Genomic DNA, 14,908 nt, shown 5'->3' with positions numbered 1-14,908 from the left:
CAGAGTCAGGGCTCAGGAACCGAAGGGGTAGTGAAGGCCGGCTGCGAGGAGATCAAAGCAGAACTCAAAGACAGCCGGCCTGTGAGATTTGAGTGACACCCCTAACTCCCCCCCCCACCCCCAACACACACCCAGTCACCTTGCGGGAGTCCTAGAAACCTGGAGACGGAGACACCTGGCTGGGCCCCTCGCTTCCGTGGGGATCTGGCCTCCTGGCTTTGGCTTGCCTGGAGGGCGCTGGATCTGGACGAGGAAAAGACGCGGCCAGACGCCGGAAAAGGACCGGAAAGATACGTCTGTCAGGCTAACCCCCAATCAATCAGTGAGCTCCCGGGGACAGTCTCAAGGCGCCACCCGCGCCCTCCACATCCACTCCCATCCACACGGCCCCACGCACAAGGACAGGCCCGTTCCTGCCTAAGGACCCCGGGCCTTTTCTCTGCGCCTGGAAGAAATGGAGGGGCCTAGGAAGGGCCTGGTGGGCGAGGGGAGCACCCTACCCCAGCCCGAAAGTCTCCCGGCCCGGCCAGGAAGGGGGCACCTCCAATGAACCGCTCAGATCAGTTCGCTCCGGATGAACAGAGCTGCGAGCAGTTAGAACTCCCCTGGCCGGGCTTCTGCCCAAGCCCAGCCCCGGATCCCGCAGCCTAGATGAGGAAGTTTGGGAGAGCTGCGGGCCTCGTCTGGCTGCTTTGAGCGAGTCCCGCTCCTCTCAGCCTGCCTTGCGACACTGGCCCTCCGCCTTTGGGGGACCCTTTGCAGCTCGCGGTGGGGAGTTGAACGAGGAAGGCAGTGATCTGTGTTGTGACAAGCACCCATTTTTCAATTGGTGCTGGTGAAAGATCAGATGTGCCAGGCTCTTCCGACGCCCTTTGGGAAAGGGAGGGGAAGCGCCGGGGGGAGGGGGGCGGTTGGAGAAAGCAGGGAAGTGGTGGGGGATGGAGCTCGGGACCTCGAGGCCCTTTCTGGGCCTGGGTTTGGGGCTTTTCTCTTCCCGCAGGTCGCCGGAACCCGGAGCGCAAATGGGGGAACCGACCTCGGAGACTAAGGTGCGCGCGCGGACCGGCTGGAAGGCTGGAAGGGGGAACGGAGAGCCTCGGCCGGCTTCGGCCGCGGGGGCAGAGCCCCTCCTGGATCTGGCTTCCTGCGAGGCGTGACTTTGCTGGCGGGGACATTTGGCGGATTTATCTCACGCATCCGAATTGGTCCCTCAGACGGCAGCCAGGGCCCAGTGCCGAAGCCACAGGCGCAATCTAGTTGGTCAAGCGGGTTTCAATACTTCGAGATATTAGCTTATACTAATTTAATAATCTCTTGCTAACAGTTCAAATAGAGAAATTATTAGTTTTAGCTCAATGAAGGCGGTCTTCAGTTAGGCTCGATTATAATTATAAGCGGTTGTACTTTTTAAAATGTTAATCTCAATATAGGCCTAATTAATGCTGCCTTGTTACTGACAAGCAGTTCATCAAATATCTGATTCAAAGATTTTCATAATGACTATATTAATTAAACTATGAATAATCTAAAGGTGGTTATATTTAAACAATACCTCATTATAATGATTAAATACTGATTTTGAATATTATATCTTAACAATTGTCGCTTAGAAAACACAACCTTTCCTTATGTATGAGTCTGTAATGGCAAAATGCAATTTTGGGATTTTTTCCCCTTGTTCAAAAAATGTGAACCTCATTTTAAAACACTTCTGAAATAGGTTACACACAGCTTAATGATTATCAAAATGACTCTTTTCTGCAAAAAAAGACCCCAAAGTGCGTGTACAGCTGCAAACCCAAGAGGGTCAGCATCATTTCACTGTATTCTCTTCTTGATTACAAGCCGGGCCCATCAAACACAACATAATTACAGTAATTTCAGGTTTATTTATTCTAATGCAGTTTCCCCATCTCTCTGGTAATTATGAGCAATTTTTTCGCCCAGGGAATCTTTTTGCATTAACAAAAGAGATAACGCACTGAAAGCCAAATTTGCTGTGCATTGAGAAAAGGAAAAAAAAATCAAATAGGTGCGAGCTGCCATCTCTGCAATTCTCGGGTACCGGAGCCGGCAAATTGCTTGCAGGTGTATGGAGCAAGCTTGTCAATGGCCGGGCCTCCAAATTAGCAAATGCACAGCGTCGAAGTAATGAAGACAGACTTAGCAAAATTGCCAAACAACAGATACCTCTTTAATATCTTCTCTCAGACACACTTGCTCAAAAAGGGGTAGGGGTAGAGGTGGAGGGGCAAAAGCAACAATCCAAAGTCCCCTCCTCACTGGTCTTGGGTTTCATAAGCCAGAAATGGAGTGGTCATCCTAGTCATCTAATTGTGGAAAAACCCAGCGCCTAAATCGAGGCAACATCTTAAAAATATGAAATGGGAAACATGTTTATCTAGCTCGCAGCTTTTTCCCCCTTTCTTTCTTACTGGCTATCATGTTTTATGTTTTTTTTGGGGGGGGGATCTGCACCTGGGCTTGGACCGATGGCTCTTCAGCCTTTCCTGTTCTGACCACAAAAAGTTTTAAAATTCCCCCCACCTATATGAACAGAAGTACGAATTTATTCTTGGAGTCATTTGATATAGAAATATCTTCCCTTGAAGAAATCATCAATTTCTGTCACCAAAGAAAGCTAGGTCTGGGTGGTGAATATAGAACCTGAGATAGTTACTTGATTCCAAGAAAAACTGAGCAGAAAGAAGCAACCCAGGCCTCTAGCTATGTGTTTTTTACCTCCCTGTGCACCCCTTTCATTCTGTATCTTTAAAAAACCCGATGTCAGGATTCTCTAGTTTTTGACATCCCCCCGCCTGGGTTAATCATCCTGAAATCAAAGGCTCAAGCGAACTTTTCTACCCCTGATCCTTCAGGGCCACTGGAACTTCCATCAAATGCGGTACAGAGGGCAAGGGTCTTTCCCTCCCACGACCTGAAGAAATCCTCCTCAGGTCCCAGCCTCCACAAAAACCCCAGCTCCAGTGTGGACAGCCAAACGGGTTCTAACGGGTGCCTTCCCCAGGCTAAGAAACATGTCACCCCGACCCACGCCTTCCTTACTTCTCGCCCTCATCCCCCAACCCTCAGGGATTAACACTTCCTAAAACATCAAGTGTTTTTATAAAAAGGGGGAAAAATAATCCTGACATCGCTGACAAGACGTTTTGATGGAAGAATTAGCTGGTGCATACATAATCACTCCCCCACCCTCCTACTCCCAGAGCGGGAGCCGCTGCCTCGGCGGGCGCAGCTCAGCCTTCCAACCCTCTGAAAAATGAAACCGGTTTCCACCCTTACCTTCTTCAGTGTCAATTTCAGATAATCTGGACACAATCTTTGCTACATCAAATCAAAAGGGTCGAAGGCGGCTTTTGGCTGGGAGAATGACAGGAAAGAAAAAGAAAAAGAAAAAAAAAGGAAAAACAGGAAATACAAAACCGACCAAACCAGAGCAAAACAAAACCAGAAAACCAGAAAGAATCCCCCAGCCCCATCTTCCCATCCCGAGAGGAAAGAGTGAAGAGAGGTCCCCAGGACCAGGCGCCTCCGAGCGCGCAGGCTTTTTGCAGCGCGGCGCTTGCAGAATAGGACTGAAATTTTCGGCTATATAGCCTCTGTCTTTATAGCTGATGAAAAAAATTGCAGATTATTAGCATAAATGTTTACTCTTCATTACGCTGATGACATTGTGCACTCGAGATCTTGGTAATCTTTGGGAAAATTATGAGTAATTTTTAAAAATTTTAAAGCAGCAGCAGTTACCATGCAATTCAGGCTAATTCTGCGTAGGCTCCGAACGGATATAATTATCGAGGAGTCAAGATGTTATGCTAAAAACTATGCATTGATATTCCCATTTATTATGTACATACAACTTTGACAATGTTGATGCTTGAAATAGCAGGAAATTGTCTTGCGCAAAAATTACAGTCCATATTAGGACATCTGAAATTGCGAAGAATTATATAGTAATTGCAGGCTTTCAGATGGGAGAGCCAGAATGCTCAAACTAGTGCAAATGTGGATAAAATTACAGATCAGAGCAAAAATTAGGGGAAAAGGGGGTCTGGGATTTTTCAGGTTGGCTATAGGATTCCGGAAGTGTCTAATGCCACATGATTGCTGCAGCTTTAGGGGAGACATTCATGCCTCAAATAGCGCCTTGGCCAGGGTGGCTTTAATTGAATTTCTTGGGCTTTTTCTTTTAATAGGGGCAAATGAGAAAATTGGCCACCCAAGGCAAATTTTCACTGTTGTCCCGTGAACACGTCGGGAAGAGAATCCCCCCTCGCCCCCCCCCCCAGCCCCCGTGTCTGCTCTCTCTGGGCTTGGGTGCCCCAGAGGCCCTGGGCTCCCACCCTAATTCGGCAACAGAGCAGGAAAGTGACTGAGCCGGATCCCCCCTCCCCCGGCACACACACACTCTTCCTTTCTTTTTCTTTACAGCTCTCCCCTCCTCCTTCCTTAGGGCCCTTTCGCGAATTCTTGAAACCGCCCTGCACAGTTCAGCCCGGCTGGTCTCTAGAATCTGCAGGCGGGCCCCGAGGGCGGGCGGGGGTGGGGGTGGGGGCGGGCAGCTGGTGGACTGAGGAGCTGCTGTGAGGCGACTTAGCACCCAAGACAGAGCGCTAGCTGTTTCTTAGTGCCGGCGAATGTGCGCCTGCTACTTGGAGGCTTTGGGACAGGAGAGAATAAGCTCAATTAGGTCCTTGGGGCCAGCCCTCCATCGCCCCAGATAGCGCCCCCCTCAAACACTCCCTACTGGGGCGGCGCTTCTCTGGGGCACTGAGACACCCTGCGGCTTTAAGAAGCCGAGGCCAGGGACGCCGAGGGATGGGGCGGGGCGGAGGCTGCCCCGGAGGAGGGGGCAACGCGAAGGCTTTGGGCGAGAGAAGCCGCCAGGAGTGGGGCCACAGCTCAGACTAGCTTAGATTCGGTCAGGTTCCAGGGCCAGAAGTCACCATTGTCCCGAAAGCGACGATTTTATCTCTAGGGTGCCTGAGACTCCTGGAGCACAAAAAAGGGCGGGGGGGGGGGGGTGCGGAAAGCCCGCCGCGTTAGCTGCGTGCCGGCCCCAGTCTGCGCTCTGGGATTACCCCCCGCATTCCGCGTCCAGTCCTTCCCCGCCTCTTGCCCTGTTCCTTCCCCGAGGTTCTAACCCTCTGCCTCACAGCTACAGCCCGCCTCCTGGAGCCATCCCCGTCCCCGCCCAACCCTCGCCAACTCTCTTGCCCCCCTCGCTCCTCGCGCTGCTGACCGGAACCGATCCGGGACGCAGCCAGTGCGCCAGGACTCCTGAGGACCCCCCAAACGGGCCTCGGGAGATTCCCAGGAGCGCTGCCACGCAGCCCACAAACTGCTAAGACACCGCAGTGCTTGCGGTCTGGCCCGACCCAGAGGACGAGCGAGGAGCCGGAGCAGGTCCCGGGAAGAAACGTCTATGTAGAGACTGTGCCTGCGTTCTCTCGTGAAGGCGACCAGGAACTGCTCCTGCAAGACCCGCCTGCTCTTTCTTTTCTTGAAACATAGTGTCTCCCTCGCCCCGCCCGGCCCGGGCCCCAGGGAGGAATGTAACATCTTGTAATGTGGCAATCACTGACAAACCAGTACCCGGGAGGGGAGCTCCCGCCAGGGAGGCCTCCGAGGGGCGCGGGGCCTCCGCATCTCCCCACCCCCGCGCCCGTTTGTATTTAGGGGAAGGGGCGGGGCAGCGGGTAACGCTGGCGGGTCAGATCCCAGGTAGGGAGGGAGGATCTGACCCAGGGGAGGCTTTCCTGGGGCTGTTGGGGGTGGCTCGACCCCGCCAGAACCCGGCAGTCTCTGCAGAGCCCAGTCTGACGAGGCCAGGGGCGCGCCCCACCCACCCGCTTGCCGGACCTGGGACCCCAAAGTGGAGTGCAAAGGGACCGGTGTTTTAGGAGGAAGAGAGAGCTTAATTCTCAGAGGTTTCTGACCTTACAACAGACTTAAGGCACTGGTGGTCGTTGTTCCTTGGCGGGAAAGGAGCGGGCTGGTGTCCTTGGTGCGAGTGCTCTGGACTCGGACGGGATAAAGGAGGCAGGAGGCGGTGTTGGAGTGCGGGATGTGCTCCTGGGTTTTACAGTCAGTAGGGTGACTTTTTTTTTTTTTTTAAGGCAAAGGGGCTTCTGCTCCCCGTCCCCCTTCGCGGGGGGGCGGGGGGTTCTAACAGTGGAGGGAACTATTCATCCACTCCCAACACTCCTCACTTTATCCCTTTTCCTCCTCCCCCTTCCACTACACAACTGTTTGTAAACAAAGCTGCCGTCTGATGGGGCTCCCTCTGCCCCCATCAAACTTGATACGTCTCCCAAACTCGCCCCACCAGTCTCGGAAATCCTTACACAGGACGGATATTCACAATTTTCACAAGTAATCCTGAAAGGAGGCTGAGGGGAAACTTCCTAAACGGTCCCACATTGCAGCCGCTCTGATTAGGCCCAGGATTCGCCCCCTTTCTTCTCTGCACTCCCCTGCCCGCCAGCCGCAGGAATTCGGCGCAGCGGGAGGGGTGTGTGTCCACGCTCTGGGGAGTACTTAGGACGGGGGGGGGGGGGGGCGGGCGGGGGCGCACACGCTGGGGGTGTGGGTGGTGGTGAGGTGGGGGGGGGGCGGGAATCGGAGGGGTGGCGGGTGCGACCCGGCAGCCAGCCTCGGAAATTGGGACTTAGCGCCCCACAGGAGTTTGGAGCAACCCCGCCACGAGGTGGAGCGGAGCGGGTCGGACACCCCTGACTCTTCCGCTTCCCTCCCCGGGCTTCTCAGCGCTTGTCATATTCAGAATTGGGCCTGATATTTCACACCAGCGAATGGGAGGGGAATGCAATGAAGATTTATGTGTGTTCCCAGCGCGGCTGGGTTCCCAGTGCAGGGAGACGAGATCGCTGCTTCCCTTGTCCATTTTTCACTCGCGCTTTGGGGAGCGCAGTCGGGCGCAGGGGGGCGGGGGCGGGGAGAGCTAGTCTGCTGGCGGCGGGCTGATCACAGGGCTCCGAGCCTCCCAGCGGGCCGCGAGGCTGTGAGAAAGGCTTGCCAGCGCTTCGCCCCCGGCAGGGCTGGTGCCGACCCCCGCCTCCCCAGCCCAGCTTTGTTTCTCCCCTCGCTCACCCGACCCCCACCCCTCCCGTCTGCTCACTTCTAGATCTGAGGCGCATCCTCGCTTCCCCCTCTCTTTGCCTTCTCCTTGTCTGCGGAAACGCCCCCTTCCTCTGGCCCCTGCACCCTTCTGCCCTCTGCTTCCAGCGGGCTTCCCAGGGAAAGGCGCGCCGTGGCCCTACCCGACCCCTCTGCCGCCGGGTGCCAGGTTTGGTGACTCCGGCAAGTCTGTGGGGCCTCGGCCCACCCCGGAGCTGGGGCCGCCCGCCCTCCCGGCTCCCAGGCTCGCTCATGCCAAGGCCTGTTGCGTGATTCCAACTTGGGCTGACATTCCCTGCCCCGGGCGCTCCGGCGTAGGCCTCTTAATCATCTTGTCTGCTGCAGATCCTCTACACCAGCCAATTTACGGCCCCGCTTCTCCTTGCTAGTTTCAGGGGTGGGGGGGTGGGGAGGGGAGTGCGCGCAAAGGAGGGGAGGGCACAGTAAACCGCAGGGTGAAGCCTGGCACCAGCTATTGGCACTCAAAGAAAACCACGGAATTTGGAGCTGGGGGGGAGGGAGGGCTGGGATGGGGTCTGCGAGGCAGCGGCTGCTTAGGGAAGCCAGAATCGCGGGGTCAATGGGATTCAGCCCAGACCTCCTCAGCCTGGGAAAACACGCAGGAATGCAAGCGGACGCAGGGTTGTGTAACCCAGCTGCCTTCTGCAGAGCCCCAACTCCCTGGACCACACTCGGTTGTAAAGCAGGCTCGGTGCAGGCCCCAAAACAATCTGGCCAGAAAAATTGGAATTCCGCTCAGGATGATGCCACTGAGCCTAGACACTCACTCCTGTCTGATGTCTGTCTTTTTGGCAGAGGTGAGTTAAGACACACAACAAGGATGAACGGAGTCGCCATCCTAGAGAAGAGGAGGCCTGCGACGGGCAAGCAGGGTTGTCTGGCTTGCCAACCTCCTCTCCAGGAGAGTCCAGCCCCGGTGGAAAGGATGCCCAAGGTTAAGCCTTTCATGTCTGAAAGCTCCAGAGGTCTCCCAGCCTTAGCGTGCTGCTCTTCCACACAAGAGGAGGTTGGAAAGGCCTCTGGCTAACTCTGGGCCTCCTAATTGCAAGCAAAAGTAAAGCCCTCTTGTTTGGGGGCACTGGGCTCAAGCATTATAACTACTCATAGCAAAAATGTATTGAGTGCTTACTGTGTGCCAGGCGCTGTGTTACATCATGGCCTCATTAAATGCTCACGACTCTGAGACAGCTGTTTTTATTTCTCCTATCTTAGAGGTATGCACCCCACAACACAGAGGTGAGGCGGGTAGCCCAAAGTCACACAGCTCGTGAGTGAAGCCCGGAAGCTTCCAACGGCAGGCCCCAGGGCTTTCAAGAAAAAAGAACTTTAAGTTCAGGCCTGCGTTACTCACCTACCCCTGGCTTTTGCAGAGAATGCCAGAAAGTAGGGTCACTTCCAAAGCTGGAAGCTAGTTGGGTGGGACCCAAGGTGGAGAGCAGAGCTGAATGATGTGTGAACCTTTCTCCTCAGGGAATGTGAGGTGGGAAGAGGCCACTGCCTACGCACTGAGCATCCGTCTCCACGTGAGTGTGCCTGTGTGCACGAGTGTGCATAGTGAGCGTGTATATCACTGTGTGTGCATCTGTGTCGCGGGGTATGGTTCAGTGTGACTGTGTGTCTGAGAGCGCGTGGCAGTATCGATGTGTCTGCGAGGGTTACGGTGTGGGACGGATGTGCGCTGGGGAAGCCCTGTGCCTGAGGTCGCCCTGCATTCCAGAGCAAGCCAACCGCGTCTCCCGAGGGCCTGGGTGACTCACTGAGTTCTGCACTTAGCCAACCCCAGAAGGGCTGCGGGGCAAACAGAGGGGAGGGGCCCATGTAGGGGTTTGACCCCCGGCTTCCACTGCGCTGGGGCTCCGGCTGCAGGTTCCCCGCGGCGGCTCGGATGCACCGCTGGGCCAGCACCTTGGACGCGGAGGCGGCGGAGACCTCCCAGGCGCAGGGCGCCGGCGCCGGCCGGGCAGAAAGGGCGGAGACGGGAGCCGCCGGGCGCTGAGTGACTCACTGAGCCTCCAGCAGACGAACCCCGCGTCCAGACGCGGATGGGGGCAGAGCGCGAACATTCCACCGGGGCCTGAGGAGCGAGCCTGTCCTGGCCTCACCGCAACTCGCTGCTCCCACAGCCGCAGGAAGATGTACAAGTCACCCTTGGTTGGCCAGGATCCCCGCCTGGGAAGGGGCTGGAGGCTCCAGGCCGTGCGTGCCACCAAGGTGAAAACGCACACATCCAATGAAAACAATAATTTATTTAAATAATATATTCATAGTGTAAAGTCAACATGAAGAGCATGTTGTTTTCATAATAAATAACCCCCAAATACCTTTCATTTCAAGAACAAAGACTTTAGGATAAGATATAACAAATCCAAATCAGTAGCTTAGCTTAACTGAGAACATTTTTAAGGGACAAATAAAACGGAGGGGTTGCTGAGGTCACTGCTAAACCGGAGAGTTCACAAGTGAGGGTTTACAAAACAGTCTGAAAAGATGAGTATTTTATACAAATACATCAGTGGGGAAACCTGCACGGACACCTTTATTTACAAACTCTATGTCGAAGTCCCGGCTAATAACCCTGAATAGGTTTTAAAAAAGATAATTTAAACACATTTTTTTTGCAGTGTCCACATATTAAAAAAATCATTTTTCCCCCCAACATCAAAATGAGGTCATCCGCAAAGGCACCTAAACTTTTAAAAAACAAAAATAAAAACTCCACTGGTGATGGATGAGGAGAGAGCTCAGGGGAGAGTTCGCGGCTGGGAGAGAGCTCCGCGGGCTGGGAACGGCAGAGCAGAAAAAAGCGGCGGGCGGGCGGCCGGGTCACAAGGGTGTGTGGGGGCGGGCGGGCAGGACGCCGGGGTCAACAACCCGGGCGGACTGCGCGGAGCCCGGGGGCCGGCGAGGAGAAAGGAGCTTCAGAGCGCCCGGGAGGCCTGGCGGGCGGGGGAGGAGTCCTTTTCCCGGACCCAGCGCGCTGCCCGCGGCGAGGACGGCGCCGGACAGCCTCGCAGGGAGGGGAGGAGAAGAGAGGCAGGTCTGAGGCGGGGCTCCGGTCGGCAGGGCGGCCGTGGCCCGCGCGCGGCCTTCACCACGCAGCTACCCGGGACCTCCGAGAGGAGCCTTCCAATTCCCGGTGGCTCAGTGGCCGCACAAGGGAGCAGGGCTCGGGGCAGGCCATCCCGGGCCACCACCCCCGGCAGGGGTGGCATCGGCGAGCCGGCTGGAGAGACCCCCCTCTGGCTTGGGGGGAGCGCTGAGGATAACGGGTCTCTGCTCTCAGTCTCTGGCGCAGTCTCCCCGGGGTTAGAAAATCGTCCCGGCGCTCACCGGGGCGCCCCCGCCGCCTGGGTGGTGGTGGTGGTGGTGGTGGTGATGGTGGTGGTGTGGCTGCGGGGTCTGGGTGGGGTGCAGCAGCGGCGCCGCGGCCTGCAGATGGGAGGCCGAGCCCGAGGCCTGGGGGTACCACGGGTAGCTGCCCAGGAAAGCCGAGGCCGCGCTGCTGGGGCTGGAGCCCGAGCTGCCCGCGCCGCTCCCGCCGCTGCCCGGGCCGCCGCCGCCCCCGATCCGCTGCGGCGCGCCGAAGTCCCAGGAGGCCGGCGCCGAGACCGGCGGCGAAGCACACGGCGGCGAGGCGCTGGCCCCAGGGTGCTGCTCCGAGGGGATCTCGCCGCTTTTCCACATCTTCTTGAACTTGGACCGGCGGTTCTGGAACCAGATTTTGACCTTGGTGGAGAAGGGACCGGAGCATTAGTGGAGGAAACCCGGCACCGGGCAGGGGAGGAAGGAAACGTAGAAAGCCCAGCAGCGAGAGGTGGGCACCGAGCACCTGGGCAGGGAGGCGGCGATGGCCCCTGCCCCTCTGGTTAGCTATCGCCACAGCCCGGACAGCTGGTGTGCGCGGTGCTGCTGTGACAGCGGGAGGGGGTCAGAGGGGCCGATAAATTTACCCGCTTAATCGGTAGTGCGGAGTAAGACTACGGAGCACAGCGACTCAGCTTCGAGTGCAGAAGTTTAGGCCGCTCAAGAAGTGGGCCTCGAAATCCTTAAAATTATTTTTAAAATATATTTAAAGAAATCTTGTTTTGAATCTGTCCTCTTCCCAGCCACCCCGGACAGACCCCCCCTCTCTCCCCCCCCGCTCGTCCCTCTTCCTGCCCCCACGCCCAGCCGCGAGCGCTCACCTGGGTCTGGGTGAGGCCCAGGGACGCGGCCAGCTCAGCTCGCTCGGGCAGCGCCAGGTACTGAGTCTTTTGGAAACGCCGCTGAAGAGCCGCCAGCTGGAAGCTGGAGTAGATGGTGCGGGGTTTCCGGACTTTCTTTGGCTTCCCGTTCACGATCCGAATTTCAGGCTCGAGGTCCTCTTTCTCTGCAACGATCCGGATTCCTGAGAATCGCGCAACCCGGGAGCCCGAGAGTTCCCGCCCGCAGCAAGGCCCGGCGTGGGACTTGGCGGGAGCCGGGAGGGGATGCTCAGGCGCAACTTCGCAATGCGCGGACCCCTGCCGCCCCCAAACCCTGGAGCTGGGCCCACCAGCGAAGGGGAAGACAAGCGCATATGGGAGAGAAAGAAGCAGGTGGCGAGGAAATGAGGTTACCAGGAGGCATGCACCACGCCCCCCCCCCTCCCCCAGGCCACCCGGTAGGACCCGCTGAGCACCGAGGGCCGTACCCAGTGACCCTCGGCAGATTGGAGGTTGAGAATGGTGAGGGCGCGGGGCGGGCCGGGAGCAGGTAGTGTGAGAGGCCCGGCTCCGGAGAGATCCCCGCCCCAAATATTTTTATCCCACCCATGGCAGTAGCTAGGCCGACTTGGCACCCTTGACGCCAGCGTTATGCTCACCAGGTTCGTTGTTGGCCGGGGACGAACTTGTCCCATAGGGCGCGTAAGAGGTGTAGGCGGTGTATCCCAGGTCGTAGCCACTCTTGGTGGAATAAGGGACGTTGCTGAGGCCGCTGGCGTGGTACTGGTAGGAACCCATGTTCGGGTAGGGCGAGCCCCCGCCGCCGCCGCCGCCCGCCGGGTGCTGCTGGTTGGTGTAGTAGCTGCTGTCGGTAGCCGTGGACACCGGGAGGGTCGGCGACTCCTGGGGCTTGTGGAGGCTGCTGCCGGGGCCCGCGCCGCCTCCGCTCGGGGGCTGCTGGGGCTGGTGGAACGTGCTGGAGGCCGTGATCTGGGTCGAGTGCATATCAGCCACCAAACTGTCAAAGACTCCAGTCATCCTGGCCCGGGACGGGGAAGAGCAGGGGTGGCGGGCGCGAGGGGGGAAGCGAGGCGCCTCCTCCGTCTCTCCCGGTCCCCTCCGGCAGCCAATGTAATAACGGGGTGGGTGGGTGGAAAGGAAAACAAGAAATGTGGCAATGGTCTAGCCTAGGCAACTCCTCCTCCGGGGGAGGCGATCACCGTGCACAGCTCGGGACAGCCGCCGTCGGCCTCATCCTCTCTCGGCCTCTGGGCCCGTTCGGCTTCTTGCCCGACGTCGGCTCGGGCGGGGCCGGCAGTGGAGGGGGGTCGAGGGTGGCGGGGCTGGGCCGGGGCTCCGGGAGGCGGGAGCAGGTGAGCAGCCCGCTGCGGCTTTACGATTGTCTGCGGGGCGGGCTCCTGCAGGGTGGGCATTTAACACTTGTCACGTGAACCCAGGCGACGTCACCTAGCAACAGCCAATCAGAAGCGCCAGCCCGCGGGGCTACCAGCGCCCGGGATCGCCAGGCGGGCGGGGGCGGGTGTCACAGGGCAGGCGCTGCGGCTGCTGTGGTCGCGGGTGCAGACGGGCGGCTGCTGAATGGGAGCAGCGAGGCGAGGGCTGGGAGTGGGGCGGGGCGTGAGCGTGGCCGGCGGCTGGAGGACAGAAGGCGTGAAGACGGAGACTGGCATTTCCCCTTCTGTGTACAAGTACCAACCAATTCCAGTGAGGTCAGCTTTCAAACATTAATCCAAAGAAAGCGGTGCCCAGAGCCGGGCCAGTTCTAGCACCGCTTTTCCTCGAAGTGTCTGGCACTTCCTTTTCTTGTCAGCCACTCCGCACTTGACGTAGTCAATTGATTTAAATTATCCATAAACCACGTACAGTATAATAATACCTGCTTCCTAACCAACCCGCAGGGATATTAGGACAATTAATTAGATGGTATTTGAACGATAGTCCTTGTTGCTTGAGAGAAAAGCTATATAAATTCAAAGGTGTTACTGCTATTGATGTACTATTTGACATCATTCTCCCTCGTACTTTCCTGACACGTGGCGAGTGTGTCGTTGGACACCCGAAAAGCCATCATGGGGATTTCCTCTCTGGGTTGGAAAGCTAGACTGACCAGATGGTCTTCAAAGTGCATGTTTACTCTAAATTCTATGTTTTTACTAAAGAGGAAATGGAATGATACTTAGGTGAGAGAGTCATCTCCATACTGCAAGTTTTGGTAAACTTACAGAAACAAATAGAAAAGTTTTATCTCATGCACGTAACCCTACTTTACAGTTTTGCACTGTTCCACCCTATGGTTGAAATTTCTTCTTTTAAGTTGGAAGTGGCGACTTGCTCTCTCTCTCTATTTCCGGGTGGCTGGGAACGGTGGTCCGAAGTTGGGGGACGCCAGCCTTCACTGGACTCCCAAGCCCGCGGTTCCTTTGGCACTACCTGCCTTGTGGCGCCACCTTCTGGGCTGTGCATGGTTGCGGCGGGCCCAGGAGACGGTCTAATCGCGCCCAGGCGCCAGTCTCTGAAACCCTACAAAAGAACAAAACAGTAATTAAAAGCCACAAAATTGTGCTAGTGCGCGCCATCTGAAGCACCCCCTTCCTAAAGACATAACGTGTAGCTGAAAGAACTTGTTACAACAACTGTCTAATGGAAAACAAGTTGATACTTTGAAAAATATGATCTTTGGTCGTCTTCCCCAGAAAAAGCAAATGTGTAATTAAAACTAGAGCAGCCACACAGCTCAGCCTCCTCGGAAAAATGAGGAAGGTAATCCGCCTTCAAATCTGCCTGGATTTCGTTCCCAGCCTTCCTTCTGGTTAATGGAGAAGGGTGAGCTGCTTAGAAAGGCGTTGGGAGGTGGGGCTTGCTTACCACCACAGGACCACACTGCCTCCGCGCTGCACACAGCCTGCTGCTCTGGGGGCCCCAGAAACAAAATTAAGCTCTAGAATAGATATTGAGTCAGATTGCCTTTTGGAGTCTGGGCTCCAAATTCCAAGTCTTTCTGTCCCCACAGTGGAAGTTGCTTTGACCAAATATAGAAACTACCAGAAAATGAAATCTAAAAGATCCATTAGCAATCCTCTCACCTTCTCGGTGCTCCTTTGTTCTCACCCAAGCATGTCCTCCAGACTTTTTCTCGATGTAAATTTGTTGCATTTTATTATCTATGTGAACCTCCATTAACAGCCTAAAGTGCAGGCCAGCTGAAATCCAGAAAATGCATTCTTTCCTGCCTCTACATAGTAGCTCTGGGAACCTGCATGTTCTGAATCTCTGTGGGTTCCTTCTAAAACTCAAAGACACTGGGAGAGGTGGGGGGGGGGGGGGGGTTGTTGTATGGGAGCCTCCCATTTCCACCTTTCCAGGACCATACCGGTCCTGCTCTCATGCTGACACAGCAGGAACGAGCTGTATAGAGAGTGGATGACCCTCAAGCCTCTGCCCTCTGCTGCCCTGGCATCACCCAGCCACACCCTCATGTCTCCTTTGCCTTCAGCTCAAAGACTGTCTCAGATTCACCGTCTTTA

General features: G+C 56.4%; 1 protein-coding gene across 1 annotated transcript; it reads right to left on the bottom strand.

Annotated features, from left to right (window-relative positions):
- Positions 1 to 9,407: 9,407 nt before the first annotated feature.
- On the bottom strand, positions 9,408 to 12,681 carry DLX2 (distal-less homeobox 2). Its single transcript, XM_059704088.1, has 3 exons — positions 12,023 to 12,681; positions 11,364 to 11,548; positions 9,408 to 10,905 (listed from the first exon to the last, which is right to left on the bottom strand). The coding sequence occupies exons 1-3, from the start codon at positions 12,399 to 12,401 to the stop codon at positions 10,486 to 10,488; spliced, it is 984 nt and encodes a 327-aa protein (XP_059560071.1). The 5' UTR covers positions 12,402 to 12,681; the 3' UTR covers positions 9,408 to 10,485.
- Positions 12,682 to 14,908: the final 2,227 nt, after the last annotated feature.

Source organism: Myotis daubentonii, chromosome 7 (assembly GCF_963259705.1).
Source record: "Myotis daubentonii chromosome 7, mMyoDau2.1, whole genome shotgun sequence".
Classification (NCBI taxonomy): Eukaryota; Metazoa; Chordata; class Mammalia; order Chiroptera; family Vespertilionidae; genus Myotis; species Myotis daubentonii.
The sequence above is the reverse complement of the archived record's forward strand: the minus strand, read 5'-3'. Positions and strand labels throughout refer to the sequence as shown.